Source organism: Mytilus galloprovincialis, chromosome 4 (assembly GCF_965363235.1).
Source record: "Mytilus galloprovincialis chromosome 4, xbMytGall1.hap1.1, whole genome shotgun sequence".
In the NCBI taxonomy this organism is placed as follows: domain Eukaryota; kingdom Metazoa; phylum Mollusca; class Bivalvia; order Mytilida; family Mytilidae; genus Mytilus; species Mytilus galloprovincialis.
In genome coordinates, this window is record NC_134841.1 from 75585880 (window position 1) to 75608006 (window position 22127).

General features: G+C 32.9%; 1 protein-coding gene across 2 annotated transcripts in view; it reads left to right on the top strand.

The window, feature by feature from the left end:
- The window catches only part of LOC143072964 (Kv channel-interacting protein 4-like), a 207789-nt gene that overhangs the window by 29615 nt on the left and 156047 nt on the right, over positions 1-22127 (top strand). Inside the window, exons 1-2 of one of the 2 annotated variants that reach the window (XM_076248148.1) lie at positions 16356-16563; positions 16651-16773. In XM_076248148.1, coding sequence (XP_076104263.1) covers positions 16542-16563; positions 16651-16773 — 145 coding nt within the window. In that variant the 5' untranslated portion in view covers positions 16356-16541. Of the gene's footprint in view, positions 1-16355; positions 16564-16650; positions 16774-22127 lie in introns of those variants that run through there. The other variant, XM_076248147.1, reaches the window with a different exon arrangement.

A 22127-nucleotide genomic window follows, 5' to 3' on the forward strand; every position in this document is an offset into this window, starting at 1 on the left:
GTAAACAAAGGTAACACCTTTTATTTTTAACCCCTTGCAGGCAAAATCGTACAGGTCTTTGGAATTAGTGTTATATGCTATTTTAAAGGCAATTACCATATCTATCTCTGGTAAAATGGCCTACGTGGAGAACCTCTTAGTTTGGCCAGCCGGCAATACTTTATTTCGACTTTGTTGTAAACAGAGGTACCATCTCCCCCTTTTGATTCATTATTGTCAAACTCGTACGGGTCTAGGGCATAAGTGCTATAAGAAATTTGTATGGCAATGCCCTCCTCTATCTCTGGTAAAATGGCCTACGTGGAGAATCTTTTAGTTTGGCCAGCCGGCAATTATTAAAGTGTATTTCGACTTCGTTGCAAACAGAGGTACCACCTTACCCTTTTAATTCATTGTTGTCAAACTCGTACGGGTCTTGGGCCTAAGTGATCTGTGCCTTTTTTAAGGCAATGCCTACTTCTACCTCTGGCATCATACCCCACGTGGAGAATCTCTTGGCCAGCCGGCAATTGTTTATTTCGACTTTTTTATATACCAAGGTACTTCCCTAACCCTTTGCTGACTTACTCGCTGGCTTATCCCTTATTGTACGTAAGTAAGTTCAATAAATATAAGACTATATGCCTGGTCTTTCTGACAACCAATTACAAACAAATTGGGGTTTATCTAATGAGGCTTTTCCCAGGATGCAATTGCTCGTAGACTGTATACAGTTGACCAAATAATCCACAAATTCCGCAAAAGGATCTTTTAATTATAGGCCATGTCCATTTAGACATTAAGCAACAAAAGCCCAGCATGACCGATGCATTTGTCTTTAACATCTCCGATATTGATTCCGCGTGGCCTTCCAATTGACATGAGTGTCCATTGGTGTTCATTGTTAAACCTTTGGAGCTATATCAGTTTGTGTGGAAATTAAGAGCACGATGACCTTCCCTTGGCGATAACAACATGACCAACAACCATATCGTGTGTTACCAAAAGCCGTCAGCGATAGTCACACCGACAATTTGCTACCTTCGTGGACAAAAGCCTGGCTTTTCGCTGGATCCTAATTAACATCTAGTGTTGTCACTACCATTTGCTGTAGAGATTTAGTTGCACAACATAACAGAAACATTCTTTGTAAATACTCTATGTTGATATTTTGACATTTGGATGGTTCATATACCAATTGTAGCCGAAAAATGATAATGAAACATTTCTGTTTAATATCGATCTATTGTTGGAATTGTAAATTTTCATATTCAATTTTTGTTTGTTTAAAGATGACCATTTTAAATAAAGATTTTAATTTTTTAAAAAGCAAGTGTTAGACTTGTGCTTTTATTGCCACTCAGTTCATATAACCTGTCATTTTAGTCGAGCCTGTAACTTTTGTTGCAGAAAGCTCGACATATAAATAGTGATCCGGCGGCGGCGGCGGCGGCGGCGTAAGTTAACTTCTGAAAAGCTTAATATTTTAGAAGGTGGAAGAATTGGATGCTTCATACTCTGTATATAGATGCCTCATGTTACGAAGTTTCTGTCAGTCACATGTCCAATGTCCTTGACCTCATTTTCATGGTTCAGTGATCACTTGAAAAAAAAGTTCAGAATTTTTGTAATGTTGAATTCTCTCTTATTATAAGTAATAGGATAACTATATTTGGTATGTGCGTACCTTGCAAGGTACTCATGCCCGTCAGACAGTTTTCACTTGACCTCGACTTCATTTCGTGGATCAGTGAACAAAGGTTAGAATAAGTTTTGGTGGTCAAGTCCACATCTCAGATACTATAAGCAACAGGGCTAGTATATTCGGTGTATGGAAGGACTGTAAAGTGTACATGTCCAACTGGCAGGTGTCATCTGACCTTGACCTCATTTTCACGGTTCAGTGGTTATAGTTAAATTTTTCTGTCTTGGTCTGTTTTTCTCATACTTTATGCAATGAGTCTACAATATTTGTTGTATGGAATGATTGTAAGGTGTACATGTCTAGCGGGAAGATATCATCTGACCTTGACCTCATTTTCATGGTTCAGTGGTCAAAGTTCAGTTTTTGAGTTTTGGTCTTTTTATCTAATATTATATGCCAAAGGTCACTATATTTGGTGCATGAAAATATCTTATGATCTATATATAAGTCTCCCAGGTTTTATTTGACCATGACCTCAATTTCACGGTTCATTGCACAGTGTTAAGTTTTTGTGTTTTGGTCTGTTTTTCTTAAACTATAAGTAATAGGTCAAGTATATTTGTTGTATCGAAGAATTGTTAGCTGTTCATGTCTGCCTGGTATGGTTCGTCTGACCTTTACCTCATTTTCATAATTCATTTGGTCTTTGTTTAGCTATCTTGGTTAATGTTAAGTTTATGTGGCAGTTGTAATAAATCTTTATACTTAGGGCTATCAACATAATATTAATGATGAGTAAAGTAGGCGAGACATTTCAGTGTGTGCACTCTTGTTTAAATGTGCTTATTTATCCGAGTCCTGAACTGCATTCCAGTGGCTTTCATTCGTTTACTTTTGTGTAAATTTTATACAGATCAGTATTTTTTCAAATGTTTTACCAATATTTTAGCTGCATGTAACATCTTGAACACTCAGAACAGCAAAACAAAATTTAGATTTCAGAAATAAATAGCCTTTAGTCATCGACGAATAGCCGATGATTTCAAGAGTTGTTTCCGTTAAAGGATGATTCCTTTTTTTTGTGCAATACTTGCTCTTTCGGAGGCTCGAGGGTAATTTCAGCAAAAATTTTATCATTTTTGTTTTCATTACAAATTTTATTTATTACACTATTAGTTATAACTTTATGAATTGGCTCAAAAATCAACCCAAAAAATCGAATGATTTTGGCCTCAGATTTATTTTTCAAATGTTTATATCACTGTAAAAGCTCCAAATTGTCTCCCTTTAGTGCAATAATGACATTTTGTTTTGGCATTAGAATTAAAATGTCTTTTTCAACTCATCGGTGACCTATAGATATTTTTCAAATATGCTTTACGTAAACTAAACAGTTGTAAAATTAAATCGATTTCTGTAATTTAGTTCTTTTTTTATTTCGATATATATATCTCTCTATTTCTCCTATTAGTTCAACTTAAAAAAAAGTACCTTAACAAAAATGGTTGCTTCTTTCGAGGGCAGATTGTGAGCTTAAGTGAACGATAACCCCATGTTTTTATTTGATTTTTCTATTTAGTATATGATAAAAGTTCATCTATAGAAAAACAAGCAAAATCCTACATGTATATTTAAAAAATAATGGATTAATACCCTCCAGTCCCCTTAACGACAAAAAAAATAAATAGAACATTACGTTTAAGTATCACCTACAGTATTTTACAACCTCCATTGGTGATACATTATATGTATTTCTGCTGTTGTTTTATATAAGTTATTGTCCTGAATAAACATCTTTATGCGTTTTTGCGTTTTTGCGTTTCAGTTTTTATTGTGAAATTTCTTCAATCAGCCAAGACAAACTTTAAATTTCGCCTTAACGATGTTTTCGCGAGAAATCCATGTATTATTATCGAATTACTACATTTAATCATTGTCTAGTGCCCTAAAATGAGATTTTTCGAGACGCTGGGTTTGAAATGGGACACCCTATTTAATTTAAACAATATTTGCAATCTTTTCAAAAAGATGCAGATGGGAATTTTCGTTCCTTATGAAAGTGTTCGCAAGGAGTTAAATTATAAACTCCTTATAGGATTATCAAAAAGCAACTATTAAGGACCCCCTTGGAATAAAGATCTTCCAAGACAATGTGTTCGAGAGTTTGAGTTTAATACATGACTTTTTAAAACTTAATGGACGGAGCAGGATTATCTTACTCTTCCAGTTAACCATACATCATCACAGTTGCATTGGTTCTTGTTGCTCAGATTTTAAATTTCAATGATTTTGTCCGAGACCACAATTGTCGTCCCTTGATTTTCGTTATTAGTCCCTAGTGATAACAGTGGGTTACTTGCCAATAATTTTTATACCCCTTCCAAATTTATTTCTCCTTGTTTAATGCCTCACATTGTAAGTAGGGGGGGGGGGTGAAATTACACTGTAAAAAAATTTGGGTCCAGAATTTTACAGGAAAGTAGTGATTTGGTCCAGCTGAAAAAGGTTAAAAATTAGCACTTCGGAAGCTGTCAAAAGATTTCAAGACACCCTAAACACAAAATTGTCCATATTTTGAGTTAGACGCGATGAAGTTTTCTATAATTTTGATATAATTTGTCCCAAAATTAGTACAACACACTGTAAAAGTTTCATTGAGAAAGCGCAGGTGGGATTTTTTAAATTTTCATTTATGTTCTAAAAGAAATGCACTACGAATTAATTGTGTTCTCGGACCATTTGTTTTGTGGACTGTTGTGTATCTTGTTATTTTTCATTCAGCTGCGGCTTTGTTGGTTTGTTTCAACCCTTTTTAGTGTGATTATCCTTTGATACACTTTGCCTCTCTCTTATATATGATATCGCAATAATTATATATATGTAAGCGTTCATATACATTTATATGGATACAATATTGAATTAAAATAGATATAATAATTAGATGAGTGAAAAAAAGAAAATGAAGTAATAATTGTACGTGTGAGGAGTTGGCATTCTTATAAAAAAGAAGATGTGGTATTATTGCAAATGAGACAACTATCCACAAAAGACCAAAATGACACAGACATTAACAGCATTAGGTCACCGTACGGCCTTCAACAATGAGGAAAGCCCATACAGCATAGTCAGCTATAAAAGGCCCCGATAAGACAATGTAAAACAATTCAAACGAGAAAACTAACGGCCTTATTTATGTCAAAAAAATAAATGAAAAAACAAATATGTAACACATAAACAAACGACAACCACTGAATATACAGGCTCCTGACTTGGTACAGGCACATACATAAATAATGTGGCGAGGTTAAAGTCTTTTACACTAGAAATATTTTAGATCTTGTTATATAGACTAATTCTTATTCATTCTGGTCGTAAGTTAGTCTGTCATCCTCAAACGTGTGAGCAATGGTGTACGTACACCAATTTGTAGAATACATGGGATATTCAAAGACTTTAACGAACGTTAAGTCTCAGAGGCATGACTTTTTATTAGTTGTTAGTGGCTTTGAAATAGCTGTCAGATAACTGCGAGTACTCTCAGATCTGTTCATTGTGACTTTTTGTGTCGGGATGTATAAGTACCCGGCCACGTCCACTTGTATTTGTGTCTATCTGATGAGTTAAACCTTTTTCAACTGATTTTTATAGTTCGTTCTTATGTTGTACTGTTATACCACTGTCCCAGGTTAGGGGGAGGGTTGGGATCTCGCTAATATGTTTAACTCCGGCACATTATTTAAATCTGTGCCTGTCCCAAGTCAGGAGCCTGTAATTCAGTGGTTGTCGTTTGTTTATGTGTTACATAATTTGTTTTTCGTTCATTTTTTTTACTTAAATGAGGCCGTTACATTTTATGCGATGCTCTTCTTTTAGACATTGCGGCCATCTTAATTATTGGGCGGGGTCATCGGATACTTTTTTGAAACTAAATACCCTAAGGATGATTTTGGCCATGTTTGCTTTAATTAAATGCCAGTAGTTTCAGAAGAGAAGATTTTTGTAAAAATTAATGACGACGACGAATAATGAGAAAATGAGAAAAGCTCACTTAGTCCCATGGTCCAGGTGAGCTAAAAAGCAAAACGGACAAAAAGCAAAAGTGTCGGACAAAAAGCAAAATTATCGGACAAAAAGCAAAACGGACAAAAAGCAACGGACAAAAAGCAAAAGTATCGGACAAAAAGCAAAATTATCGGACAAAAAGCAAAACGGACAAAAAACAACGGACAAAAAGCAAAAGTATCGGACAAAAAGCAAAATAATCGGACAAAAAGCAAAAGCGGACAAAAAGCGAATTGCGGACAAAAAGCACCGTATCATACGTTGATAGATCTCTTCTATATCGATTAACGAGAATTAAACAACGGTAGATTACTGTTGCCTTAATTTAGCGTTTCGGTGAAAAAGAAAGTTTATATATACTTGAATGAAATTAGATATGCATTGATTTTAGACAGTTCTTTAATAGGTTTTAAAAGCAGATGGAAATTACCATTTGAAGCGTACTAATTGTAAAGATTGGTTTTATTCCTTTATCAAATAGATTTATATATTTGTATTTCAGAGAATAGAAGTTTGAAACATTTTGTCCGTTTCAAAACTTGTTTCACAATTAACTTTTTTAGTTAAAGGATTGAATGGGGTATAAAGGTATGGTCGTCCCTGTTTTCCACGTCCGACAGTAAAAAGTAAAAAACAGAAAACCTATGCTACAGCGGGACTTCCGATTTGCAGCGAGAGAATTAAGTATTATGTATACGCAGTCGGTATTTGGGCGTTAAATATGAAATCTCGTGTATAGTGAGTGTCACGTGCTCTGTACTTTTGTAAAGAACCATTGTAGCAACTGTCTTAGTAGTACGTAGTTGGATTGTTGTAAAGCAATTTATGCCCTTATCCAGCATATCATTTTTCCAATGTCGCGTCGCGATTGTCGATTTCTAATCATAACTTGTTCTCATCCTGATAACGCATGAATTATTTGCAATTGGATGACGTTAAACACGCAGCAATCAATCAATCATTATCTTTTGATTAAAATTTGTACAACTGACTGGCTGGCAGTGACCCATATTCAATCAACTTAAAATGATTGTCTTTTATCATCTTGTTGGTAATCTGTTGTTGGATTGCTTGTGTTGGAGTTGTCGTTTAACGTGTGCTGATAAAGACTGCTCTTAATTGAAACAAAATGTATAGTCAAAGAATGTGTTGTCGAACAGCAGTTTTTTTGCTTGAGCTTCATACTTAAATTGTTTCGCGCACGTAACAGTTTGACCTTTATATTATAAAAAAACAGCTGTTGGTTTTATTTAATCCATTAAATAACCTTAAATTGTTATGAAATGTAACTAACATTTCTGATGACATTTAACCGAACTGATATCTTGTCTTATCATTTCCATAATTACTGATCCGTTTAGGGTTTTTTATGTGGGACAAAACAAAGTCAGAATTTTATTGAATTATCAATACATTATAGTTTTAGATTACGCAATCAAACACACTATTGTAAAGATTATTAAACAAATATGATTTATTTGCCATAAAAAATGTTTGTTTTCATTTGAATACTGTGTTTTATCCCTGAATTTCTATATTTTGATATTTTACTGATTGACATGCAAACAAATAAACTCGAAAATATCAGAACTGTTTGTTGCCATAAGATTCAAATTCATGCCGATATATCAGAGTATAATTAACGCTATTTGTTGAAACTTAATGTGGTAATTAGGATTTGATTTATCAACGTCTCACTAAATAAGTCAACATTTGGTTTATGTTTACTTCGCATGTCTCATTTTCTTTTATTTGAAGTATTACAGAATTATACATGTAAAATGAATCATATTTCAACATCTTAATATTTTTTATCATATGGATACCTACTACAACTAAGGGTAAATTGACTGACTGGTACACATGTATGTCGAAGAAATGGTATCTGAAGACCATCGTATCTGCTTTAGAGGCGATAGAACTGATCTTCGGATGATTGGAAGTCTTTATAATTTCTGTACAACGCGGAACTCGCAAGGGTATCATTATAGTTCTCTTAGTTTTAATATAGTCGATAACCGTTCACATATACAACGTCTAAGCGCATATTCTGAGAACATCAATAATCTGTTTTATTTATCATTTGCTTTTTATTATTAAATTCCAAGAGTAGTCTTGGTCACTGTTGGTTCTCTTAGTCAAGCAAATGGCTCTTGCTTTCTGATATTCCTCTTTGTTTAAAAAATGTCTTCTGCTTTATTATTTTGTTCTTGATATAGAAAATAGATATTGCTTTCTTATATATATTCTTCTTGTATAATGTGTAGAACGAAACAAATACGTAAATATATAGTTATCAAAAGTACCAGGATTATAATTTAGTACGTCAGACGCGCGTTTCGTCTACATAAGACTCTACATACGTAAAAGCATTCATCTGATTGCGTCTAAACATCAGTTATTTCTGCTAAAATTGTAAAATTTAATTCCAATGTCTAGTTCGAGTTGTCATTCGAGTTGAACACATTTTTTCTTCGCGTCCAAGTTTAAATCTTGGGTACGTTTGTGTCACGTTTAGCGCAGATTTGCAGCATCTTCATATGAACCAAGTGCTCTCTCTTCTCTTTTGTATGTTTTTGTACTTATTAGAGAAGAGTTTTTAAAAAGGAAAAAGAAAGTTTATGTTTCACATATAATATATTGAATGATTAACAGTTTGTGTTTTCACGGTAATTCAAAACTCGGGGTCATTTTGCCACTTTTGTAACTGATTGCAGCATGCATATGGAAACTAATGCTACACATAATTCAAATTCGAAACGTTTTACGTCCAAACGTATATTCTAATTCGAATTGCAATGCTCGTCAAATTCGCTTACTATCCGACCGACGTTAACTTTTCATTAGTATTAACAAAAATGCGATTCAAGAGTGTGTGAATGCGAATAGCGAATTCAATTCGCATTTGATTCGAATTCAATTCGAAGTAAATGTACGTGTGACCTTCTTATCTATTATTTGCTTTTATTCTTGTACTATAATATAAGCTGTGAGATGCTTCTGGCTTTGATCCACCTCTAGCAAGAAGTATTGAGTAAGTAGTTTGTTTTTATGTTGTGTTGTTACACCACTGTCCCAGGTTAGAAGAGGGTTAGGAGTACACAAACATTTTAGACCTTTCGTACTATGTATTTGTTTGTCCGAAGTTACTAGCCTGTGATTCAGTGGTATCTTTTTGTTTTTATATATCTTAACTGTTTTTGTTTATTATCTTGTACATAATTCAGACTATTGGTTTTGTTTTGAAAATGTTTACATTTGTCATTTCGTTGCATTTTTTAGCTTTATTTGCGGTATGGGGTTTACTCATTGTTGAAGGTCGTACGGTGACTGGTATATGTTCCGGACCATATGAGTATTTGGACCATACGCGTATGGTCATAACCATGTGCATATATGATATACTCATATGGTCCGACCATACTCGTATGATCCGACCGTACGCGTATGGTCAGACCAAATGAGTATATATACTGGTTTTGGTTATCAACGGGCCGGACCATATGAGTATTTGGACCATATAGGTATTTTTTCAAATATTAATAGACTTTATCTTAAAAAAAACAATGATGTTTACATGAAAATGTATTAATTTTATAATTCAAAGGCTATATAGAAACCAAATATTGATGCCTCAGTTAATTTTCACCACAAATCGTATTGTTAAATTTACGCTAAGGATGGCATTTACTTCCACACGGTACCATAATTTTTCTGCATTTGCACGTCTAGATTGTGCACGATCCTTTGCAGTCATTAAGCATTAAGAAATTATGGAAATATCTACCTAAGTCGACATATTGCCATGCACTCGTTACAACAAGTCGGTAATGACTATATGTATAAAATGTGTTTACTATAATAGTGACTAGTCATTAAAATTAAATGCACGAAACTGCTTATTTTTTTATTAAAATATAATGAAATGACCTTTGATATCGCCTTTTTCATGACGTGACAACTACAAGTGTTATACCTCATGAAGAGTTTTAAAAAGTGTTACCTGTAAACTTGTTAATTACCCCGACCATACGCGTACGGTCGGACCATATGAGTATATACCCATATGGTCATGACCATACTCGTAAGGTCCAAATACTCATATGGTCAGGAATATATATTTGTAGTTAATTACCTTCTACGTCATTTGGTCTCTGGTGGAGAGTTGTCTTATTGGCAATCATGCCTCACTCTCTTTGTTTTTCAGTGCACTTCTGCCTGATATGACGTCATGCCCTGTACTTCTTGGTAAATGTATTTAACCGACTTACACCAGATATAATACAGGAAGACAGAATCGTATGCAATACCAATAGTAAATTCCCGTAACTAATATGGTAAATTTAAAATGTAAAGACTTGTTCTTTGAATAAGGAAAATGTCAAACGAGCGATTACATAATAAATAATAGAGTGACATTTATTTAGAAAGCTTCCCATTAACTTGCTCTGTGAAGAATTGGTGTAAATTAAGAATTATATTGACTTAGTGTTTTTTCAATCTAATTATATTCAGAAATTCATTGTTTATTTTTTATCATTTTCATTTGACTTTTTTCGTTTCAATGGTCCAATATCTGCTTACTGCTGATAATTTTCTTAACATTATGTAACTTTTCAAAACGTTATATTGTCTATTGTATGTTTTGATTATTAAAATCTTTGTTACAAAATATTGTCTATTTTTTTCTTATTAATCATGTCTTTTTGTATTATTAGGTAATATCTGTTTTGAGATCGTTTTCTGTAGGCTAATATAATTTATAAATTGTTCGTGATTTTTTATCTGTGAATAGTGTATGAAAAATTTAGTTCCATTTTGCCGCCTCTTTATCTATAATTCTATAAAAAAAAAAAAAAAAAAACAGAATTTGTCATTATTGCAGTTTAACCGCCGGTCATCCTGGTTGCCCAAACACTAACAGATCATTAATGTGTTCTTAATTGATTGGAACTTTTTACCAATGAAAAAAAACCGTAGTACACAAACTTTCTCGTGAGCTGCAACCCATTTCCCAAGAACTCAGGGTAGGAAATTCAAGCTCTAAAATATAGATTCAATACGCTGCAAGAATGTTCACAATGTAATTATTGAAACCGCGTCGTTAAAAAGATGAGCGAAATTGCACTTTTAGCATTGTAAAATAATACTTAAAACTAAAGGAGCTATTCTTAGTCTTGTGAACTAGTTATCTGCTCCTTGTTCGGGTTGTTGTCTCTCTGACATATTCCCCATTTCTATTCTCAATTTTAATGTTTTCAACATGTGTACTCGTATGTTTAAATGCAGGATTAGAACGCAGCTAGTCCTTTGGTATGCACGATGTCTTAATAATAATAATAATAGTAATAATAATAATAATAATAATATCTTTATTTGAAGAGAGTAACTCATTTGTATTAAACCAATTTTCAATAAGGCTTTCTACATACAATGTCAACAATATGAATAAAACATAATTAAACTTTTAAAAATAAAATGACTTGTAAGACTTTTTGAATGCACATATAGTTATGATTATGATTGTAACCTCCTTCAAACTTGCTGTCATGCGTTTATGCACTGCAGTTACTAATGAATGTTGTAGAAGAAAAACCTCCGAAAATCATAGTACTCGTCTGAATGTGACATTTAAAAAACAACTCTCATGATTTGACGGTCTAAATTTTAATGTTCTTGACTAATTCTTTGTAAAGCTTGTTTTGTTCCTTGAATAACATAAACGAGTCTACCAGACAGTGGAAAACATTTATGAATAACCAGTGCTAAATAACATGAACGATGATGGACCAGAAGTGCATTTCGACAATACATGTGTCTTCGGTAATTTTCGTGGCCAATATATTTGAAAATCAAAAACTTGAAGATGTGCCAATATTCAGTACACTAGATTTCTGTACACCTAGATAACAAGCTAATTGGGGAAATTCTGTTTCCTTACAACTTGTTACATAATTTTGCATCCATGCATTAATCTAAAATAAATAAACCGCCAATACCAAATCGAATGTCGTATTTCCAAATCACTGCATATCAAAGTATTGCATCAAACAGAGTTTAATAGAGCATATTGCAAGAACTACTTCTCTTTCGTTTAATAAAATAATGCAAACACTGATACTTTTCTTTGTCGTAAGATAATTATAATTGATCAAGATATTTAATTTGCCATAAACAATGGCGACAAAAATAATTCCGTTTTATTTAAAATACGATGGATGACAAAGCCAGCATCAATTTAAACAATGAATGTCCGACAGAATTTTCTAATTTACTTCTGATTCCGAATTTGAAAAGTAAATTTCAAGTTAATTCAGAAGAATCATTTTTAATCCTCATATTATTCTAGACGCATACAGGGCCGCAAATGTCATGTAAATAGACATTTTCATTTTTGCAATTTTGTTATTTATTTGATTTTACAAGGTAGGATCAGCATTGTAATCTTAAGAAGTTAAATTATAAATCCTTGTTAAAAATATTTCTTCAGATTGATTAATACAACTGTTCTATAAAAATGTTTAAATTAAAACAAAAAACAGACTTAACCAAGGCCAAGAAGAAATTGTCTTTTCTGTCGGATCCCTCATTAAATGGCAATAACTCCTATCAGGAGTCTACGGTCGTTTTTTGTCATTCTGACTTGTTTGTATATCTTATTTACTGATAATACTTGCAGTTTACAGTTTCTCAATATCTAAAGCACTTCAAAAAAGGTATCCAAGTTAAGTTGAAGTCACCCCTGCGTGTGTTTTACGAAAGCTACCAAGAGTTGTTTTCCAGTAATGAAATGTGTCACAGATATGTAAACGTGTACCTTCTGTCGTAACCACAATCCCGCCCCTTCCTCGAATGACATCACTGAATTAGATTTATCCCTAAAATTGTTCTTACCATGAACAACACGACGGGTAGGTGCTACATGGTTCGCTTTAAACCTTTATGAAACAACCCGTATTTTACGGTTAGAGATGTTCATCCTTTAGTTTTCTATGCAGACTAAGTGATTTTTTTACCATTAAACTGTCATTTCTTCAGTTTTTTGGTTTTGTCATGGCGCCTTTCTAATTTCTCTTCAACCTTCTTGAGTTACTAATTCCCTTTGGTATCTTCTGCCACTTGTTTTCGACTTCTAGTATATAGTTTTCAGGGAATATAGTTAAACTGAAAAGCCAAAATCATCCTTTATGTATACTCATATAAATTTCGGTTATTAAACTTCTTTGTAGCACTTATTTGGCTGGTCGATTTGTATGTTTGAAGTTTCTATCTTTCTACTAGTATTGTTTACACGAAGATGCCAGAATAGGAAACATTTGGCATTTAAAAAAAAAACCTTTTCTACACGTTAAAGGTCCAGTAAGGACAAGTTTTGGCCTAAAATTCGAAGTTTATCTGATAAAAGATTTAATTTTGTCATTGTTCAATCACTTGAGTGTCTACTTTAGTTGATTCAATTAGTTTAAGTAAAAGATTTGAGCTGATTTGGTCATTAAAAAAGCTTAAATATAAAACATGTAAACACATATGGGTTGCCATAAAACGTCACTTTTCAGATGTTTTTTTTCACGGTCGAAAATGTAATTGACTGCGTTCGTGTTCAGTTTTAACTTTATACATATGTATAATCACCAAATACAACATATCTTTAAATATTAAGACTGTACACAAATTTAGGCACTTCCATTTTAGACAAAAAAAGTCTCAATATGAGCATAATTTTGCTAAAATTGACTGAATATTTCAGGAATTTTGCATAAATGTATTATGCTACAAGTAGTACCTGATGTAAGTGCTTTTTATTGTCAAAAGCAGGCCGCCATATTTAAGGAAGTAAAGTATTTTTCTGTTTATTTAGGTATAACCGAGCCTAGTACTTCTGACTGATATTGATGGCCATTTTATCAATATTTTTCAAACTTTTTGTTTCTTAATATACCAAAAAAGGTAAATAAAAAACTTCAAATACAGTAGGCATGACGTGATTTGTTTAACGTGAACTCATGAAATTGAAATAGAATTAATTGATATGCATGCTTGTTCATACTAGAATCAGATCAAAAGTCTTGTAAATTATTAAAATCTATCATTTTGAAATCACCATAATATCTTGATATCATTTAGATACAGCCAGTTGTGATAAGGCCTAGTAGGTATATCTAATAAATAACCCAAAAGAGGGTAGATATTGTATCTTTAACTCAGCCCAAAAATGGAAGAAATTTATTTTTTCTCTTTAACAATTTCTTCCGTGTTATTCTCAGGCTGTGGAGATATCAACACAGAACGTGTGTCCATTTGACAGCTAAGCTATATAAAACTGTATATAATAAATTCCAGTGCTTTATTCTAATCTTAAGTATAAGCTAACAAACAAAATTGACCATAAGGGAATCCATTATAACAGTATCTCGTAATTTATTGCAACCTATTATACTTGTAATGTAGATTTAGAAATGGATTCTGCCTCATGACGTAATTAAATTATTGCCAGTAGAGGTATTATTGCTACATGTTAGTAATACATGTATATGTCACTCTTATATTCATACGTGGTGCACTTGCACTTGTGTGCTTAAGCAAGTGCTTAAGTGATCAATACGATGGACCCATCTAGTGCATGGAGCAGAATATGCTTAAAAAAGTTACCTCTCCGGAGCACATAAGATCAACCCCGGTTTTTTATGGTGTTCATGTTGCTCTGTCTTAATTTCTATAATGGGTTTTGTGTACTTTTGTTTGTCTTTTCGTCGTTTTTTTTGCCATGGCATTGTGAGTTTGTTTTTTTGTTGTTTTTTTTTCTGAATTTGGATATTTTCTAAAAACTTATCGTTTTCTGTGGGAAAAACTCATCATAGATACCAGAATTGAATATTTATATTTGCTTGCGCCAGACGCGCGTTTTGTCTACAAAAGACTCATCAGTGACGCCTGAATAAAAAAAGGTCGAAAAGGCCAAATAAAGTACGAAGTTTTAGGACCAAAAATTCCTAAAAGTTTTGCCAAATACAGCTAAGATAATCTTTTCCTGAGGTAGAAAAGCCTTAGTATTTCAAAAATTCCAAGTTTTGTAAACAGTTATTTTATGATTGTGACCATAATTATCTATGATAGTTCATGTCAACAGAGAAGTGCTGACTACTGGGATGTAATACCTTCGGGGAATAAAACTCCACCAGAAGTGGCATCGAGCCAGTGTTTTAAATAAACTCAATCATAGAGACCAGGATTGACATTTTATATTTGCACTAGACCCGCGTTTCGTCTACAAAAGACTCATCAGTGACGTTCGAATAAAACAAATGAAAGATTGTTTCTAAGACAAATTTAGGAAGAACAAAACACTACATTTATACGTCATATCAATAATATATATTTCCGACTTTGAATGGTTTCAGAGGAAATCGGTCTCTTCCTTTAGTAGTATAGATTTGATTATTCAACTAGGTTTACCAAGACCTTTCATCGATTGGTTGTGAATTAAGGAATATCTCTTTATTTAGAATATGCGTTTGTCATGAAATGTCAAAACTTATGAATTATCGGTATTTGAGTTTTTTTTTCTTATTGTGTACAAGTTGTAAAGACAACCTTTGTTATCACCAGGAGCAAGACGTTCATTTACTATAAAAACAAAAATATTTCAAAGTTTACTGTTGACAGAAGAGGTTATTACTGGATAACTATACAAATTTATCACAGCTGGTATTGATTTCAAGTTTTTGCCCTTAGATATTTTTTAGTCAGCAAAATAGTTTGCAGCAAAATGGTTTGCAAAAGCTATAAAAGTGTGCAAATAATGTAAACATGTGTGCGCTCCTAGGTGAAAATTTCCCATTATTGGTATAAGTTATAACTGGAGGAAAAATGAGTTTGATAATAGCAAAATATTAGATTTTGTTTGACCGTGCAAAAATCCCAAACGAAAACGATTGAATGAGAATTCTTACCAATGAAAGTTCATCAAATAGTTTGTCTGCGGTCCTTATATATCCCTATATAGACTTCAGTCCCATACTTGTCTAAATAAATAAAAAAATAAATATAAATCTTTGAGATATAAGAAACTATGACATCTTTCTATATAAGTAGAATTAACGATTCCCACGGCACATTATTAACAGACAGTTGACCTGCCTTTACTTAAGCAGAGAAATTACGTCACGCAAATTCTGTAATAGGAAGTTTTTTTCACCAGAGATATTTCCTTGACTAAAAGAACAACTCGCACTTAATTAAGACCGATTGAAGTGTTCGGTGTATTCAGAACGCATCGTCTTCCATTGATCGGTTGTTTGGTATTTTTCTTGCTCGAGAAGAGGAAAGCGTATTCTAACGTAAACCTCCGGAGAAATGAGTAGCATTTTAGTAATCAATTCGGAACGATTTATATCTATATCTATATATACTGTATTCTAAATACGTCAGTGCTTGAGAGTTTTTTGATCGATTTGGGGTGCAAGCAGGGAAATATTCTGATAAAAATTGATTAATTGCTAATGAAATGTTTTATGCAAATACCGAAAATCAATTTTAGTTTTCACTTGATGCCTGTCTTCTTTTGGAGGAAAATTGTAAATACTGTTTAAATAAAATCGACAAATATTAATATATTCTTCACTTTCTAAGTTCCGATCGACAAATTCCAATAAAGTTTTGGCATGGATCTAATATAGCTTACTGCTGGTATTAAGTCTTGCGTGTATTTGCCAAGTTTTTGTGTCAGTAAGGTGGATCCACAGGTAGATTTGTTTATTTTGTTTGCCAATACACTAGATTGTTGTGTACGCCGCACGTGTAAAATACTATTACCTTGTTACCTCGGAAATGACTTTCAAATGATCGAAGACTAATCATGTCCAAGATTCAACAGAGAAGTAAGTAGATATCGTTTGTGTAATTTCCATGGAAACATTATATAAATCTGTGAACAAAAAATGAAAAAGGATATATTTCAATTTCAGTGGGTCAAGCTTTAAGAAAACTAAAGATTCGGAGACCAGGAAATAAAAATTCTGTTCGAATACAACGATCTCACAGCACTAGATCAAGAAAAAGACTTCATTCAGCGAATTCCCTGCATTCAGGTAGGAAATTGATGTTTTAATTATTGCATGCACAGTTTTATGTAAAAATCAATGTGCATCTTATACAGTATCAATCTGCAACAAGGTTAGAAGGTCAAATCGTGATATAAATACATTAATTGCATAATATTAAGCTACTTGCATCAACCAATAATTATAAGATATCGTCATACCTGGCCGATATATGCCTAACTAATGTCAGATGTAAATAAAAAATAATCCAGTATTAATATATTTATATTGTAGATAAAAATTTGGTTTAACTTTAGAAATACGCATTTAAATATTCTATTTCTTTCACAAATAGTCAAAGATAAATATATAGACAAAGAATTAATGCATTGTTTCTATCTTTCTGGAGCACCTAATATCACCCCGGTGTTTTGTGGTGCTCGTGTGCTTCTTTCTCTCTTTTGTCTCCCACCTAGCTAGTTAGGGAGGGATTCCCTTTCTCGATTCTATTGCTTTAAACACCTTTAGTGATTTTTTTTTTGATAGTTGAGCATTAAAAATACAGTACATTTCTTTTTTGAAACCCTATTCAGCAAATTCTAACTTATACGTTAGGTCACATAGAAACTTTCGTAATATATTTCTACCACTTACTGTTCGTTTTAAACGAAATAGTGTCATTTTAATACTGATTACGCAATCAAAATGTCAAGAGTCCATGGACCTTTATTAAGACAAAACTATATCAAATTCCATACGAACGTCTCTAAAACACTTTTACTGTTTTACTGAACAAAGATATAAATTCAGGCTTAAAGTTCCTTGCTTGAGATGCTAAGACAGACCTTAACTTTTGCAATATCTTTTGATCTTATCTATGTGACATTATCCATATATTATTCGAAAAGGGAACAATTGTGAGTATTCATAATTTATTCGTATACAAGAGCGAAAACAAAACTTTGATCATACATGTATGTACAAAACATGTTTAACCCCGCCGCATTCTTACCCCTGTCCCAAGTCAGGAGCCTATGGGTTTTGTTTATTTTGTATGTTGTTTTTTTAATTTTCGTTCATTTATATGTTTTGAGGTTTAGTGTGATGTCCATTTTCAGTGAACTAGCCCATATGGTTTAGAGGTCAGCTGAAGTCCGCCTCCGGGTGCGGGATTTTCGGCTGCTTTCTGTCCTTTGGTCGGGTTTTGTCTCTTTAACACATTCCCCATACCATTCAAAATTTTTTGTAGATGGCTTTCAAAATTACTTGGCTTGAGCGTTCCTAGTCATGCTAGTGACAGTTAATTCAAAAGTGTTTCGGACGCACTAAATATATAAAGTGTTATGAATTTTCTAGGTGCAAATTCAGTAAGTGTTCCGGACTCACTAAATATATAATGTGTTATTAATTTTCTAGGTGCAAATAAACATTTCACATTTTATTTCATTCACATAGCTATGAATAGATCAAATTTATGGATAACTGAAAGGTTGTAAAGAATAATCCGAATGAATATAATTGCATCGATACAAAATTTACAGGCTGATGTTTTCTTTAATGTTTAACAAATAATAAGAGTTGCCAATAGTATATCTACTATGCAATGATGAAAGACATTCACGAATAAAATAATGGTCTGGTTTCTTTGAAGACGAGAGCTTTAGTATTTAGCGAACCTAACAATGTCGAACCATTATCGTCCAAGTCTTTTATCAATTTCAGGATTGCTCATGTGGTCTAAAACATTGTAAATGGCAGTCCTAAAAAAAAGCATATCTAGGATTTGTAACATCATTTAAAAGTGAAAAATAACCATTAAAGAATGTTCCATCAGTGGCGGATCCAGAGGGGGGCGTAGAGGGCGTACGCCCCCCTTTGCTCGGACTTTCTTTTTTTTTTGTAAAATGATTAATCAGAATAGACTTCGTGAACTTTGCCATTTCCCGTGTACTACTATTTAATTTTTATGCGACAATTCTTGACTTATAAAGATATTTTTCGCTGGAATTTACTGATTACCAAAGTCATGTGGTTCGCTATGGTGGAGTTGACCTGCAGTGCGTCGAATAAAACGTCTCTCAATCATTTTGAAATTCAAATTACAGTAACACATTGCGTAGGCTGAGGATGACAGTCATGACACCTTCACTGAAGCGACACAGGATTTAACAAGAACATATTGACTTCTATTTCATTATTCCACCAAACAGAAAGTAATGCTCTATAGACTATTACACTCTCATGAAAAAAAAGTTCCACAGCAATATTATCTAACTACGGAAACATGTTTAACCCCAAACGCCCCAGCCTTTTTCAAAATAATATAGCTGAATAATGATCCCCAGTCAGTATAAGCTCTATATAGATTTAAAGTCGTAAGTACGAACCATATGATTTGAGGAGACAGTCTTAGATATTTGAGAGAAAAAAAAATTGTCTCTGATTTTTGCCTTAAACAAAAATTCTGGACGCAAAACAAAAATCTTGTCCACTTTTTTGCTATTAGAAACGAAAATTCACAACAGAATTATTTAGCATTATATGAACATGATGAATAAAAGCGGGCATATCTTTTTGTGGCAGGGGTTTTCATGTCTGACCGGAATGTCTGTTTCGCCGAACTGATATATATGGAATACTTTTTTCAAGACCAGACTGCAACCTGCCTGCTGGGTGTGGCCTTTATGTCTCCATTTGTCGGCCGTCATTCATAAATTCGTTGTCATTTCAGACTCATTCTTAGCCTTTGATTGATTAAGAACCCTTTACTTCCCTTAATGTTGTTGGTGAAACATATCAACCAAACATTTGGATAGAATTTGCTTGTTTGTCTTCTTTAACTCGTGTTGGTCGTATTTCGAATTCAATCGAATAGCCCAGCGTATATCTTGTTTACAACAAGAAATCTGTGAGGTTATTCTAACTTAACTTACAACATACGTGCGAGCATTTTCCATGTCTATGTTTTACTGACAAATCCCACATTAAATGTATCAGTACATATATAGCTTTGGATCCATACTATCATTTTATGATAGACATGATTAATAGGGAGAATACAGCATCGAAAATGTCCAACCCTTACACCATAACAGCAACTACAACATATGCATGTTCCACGCCAGGAACCGTTTAAAAAGTGCATATTTCACTTATTTTATGTTTTTAGTCCTAAAAAGGGCCCAAAAATTTTTTCACCTCTCTCCGCTCGGCGATCTTTAAAAACTACGCCCCCTCTTTCAAAAATCCTGGATCCGCCCCTGTCCATGTCATGCAGTTATATATATATATTTATTTAGAAACTACCCCTTTACAACGGTGGCACTTTCGGACGGTTTCCACAAATGCGTCTAACAACATATGCAATGAATATATACACCCAAGTAAAAATATTCATAAAACTTTTTCAGACTTAAAATTGGTACATTATAAAATAAGACATCATCTTTACATCATCTTTACATAAGAAAAATAAACATTATGTACAGCATAAAGATATGAACTAAACTAAAAGTAACGTAAAAAAAACACATTTAAAGTTTAGGTTCTAAATTCTCAATTGTCTCTTAGAGTACTTTTCGCAGAACATTTTTTTACTTAAACTGTCAAGTTTTAAGAATGTTGGGACCAACCTGATAAAAGCAATCACCAACTAATATTTGTATTTTATCGTAGGACGATAACTGTGAAGCAGTTAAACAATAGATACCAATCGCTCTGAATTTCATATACCTTCGGGGTGGAAGCTAGCCATGGCGGGTAGAATAAAAATCGTATCAAAGCGGTTATTTTTTATATATACATTAATTTTGAAACCTCTGTTTATCTTTTTATTTGTGGGATAATAAAAGGTACGCAAAAAAAATCAGTAGAGGGTAGGGACAACAAAGCAGACGACTTAACTTTCGGTACATGCACAACATTTTATATTAAAGAGTGATCACAGGATAGTAGTGGTAAAATGTGAAAATTAGAAAAATAATCACAGATATGGAGTATCAAACTTGTAAAATGTATAGATATGAAGAAGGAAAACTTACATACAAAAAATACTCGCAAATCATTAACATTTCAATATAACTTTAAAATTATCAAGGCGTCGAAAAAGGATTACCAAAATGGTCAATGCACATTTTATAAAGGATAACGGGAGTGAAAAGTTTCCTCTAAACATGAAAATTCCGTAATACTACACAACTACATGAATACACAATTGTCAATACTTGACGACATCATATGTGTATTCGTGTAGCATTCGTGCAGTAATGTTTTTTTCTGTCAATATCTTCTGCTTATACTTGAAGCTTGAGCTAATTATTTCCAGCTGTGTAGCGATTGTTTTCTTATCACTCCCACGAGTTGCAATTATTGCATGTTATTGTTCGTGTAATTAACCTATTTGTCGATTTCCACTTAGATTGATTATCCTAATACGTATCCGGAACGCATAGAAATACAGTTGTAATTCCATATCTAGTTCTGTTCATTTACCGTAGCATATTAACTTTATATAAGTCATACCGTTGTCTTTTTTTATATAAATTCTTTTAAATTCAGAATGTTCGTTTTTTTTAATTATAAGGGATGGCAGCTCCGTAGATATGAGGGGACTAATCTGATCTACATAGATGTAATAAATAAATAATTTAGATTTCTCTTGTTACAATAAGGATAATTACTTTTGATAAAAAACATGAAAAGGGTCAATGTTTCAAATTTTCGAGATACACTAACATTTTTATAAAATGTTTTGTAGTTTTGCAGGTATGGATTTGGAAAGGAATCCTATTTGCCTTTTTTTTCTGTCATCAAGTTAAATACCTAATCACTGCTTTTGTCATTGTTTGTATGTCTATATGACTTTTGTACTATTTTATCTTTTTCTGATTTAAATGCTGAAATCTTTATGTTTTACTGATAAATGATAACATTTTTACGTATATATTAAATATAGAATACAAAATGTGTATATTTATTTACTGTTATAAATACAACGAACTAAAACTAAAAAATGGTAGATGAACATATTCTCATCATTACACGAAGTCAACAGCACGAACTCAAATTAATTGGATAAAAAGCAACACGTTTAGTCATTGGATGAAGAACATGTTCATTTTTTAAAATCAGCTTACAAAGAGGTTACTTTCCATGGTTTCGTAAAACTTATATTTTTCTGAAATAGTTATAGTTTTCTCGGATATGAAACGTTTACTATAAGAGAGGCGACAGATATTAAAGAGATATTCAAACTCAGTCGAAAACAGACTGACAACGCCATGGCTAAAAAAAAAAAGAAAAAGACAAACAGGCAAATAATACTACACAAAACACAACATTGAAAACTAGGACTAAGCAACACGAACCAAACCAATAACTAGGGTTGATATCACGTAAGCCAG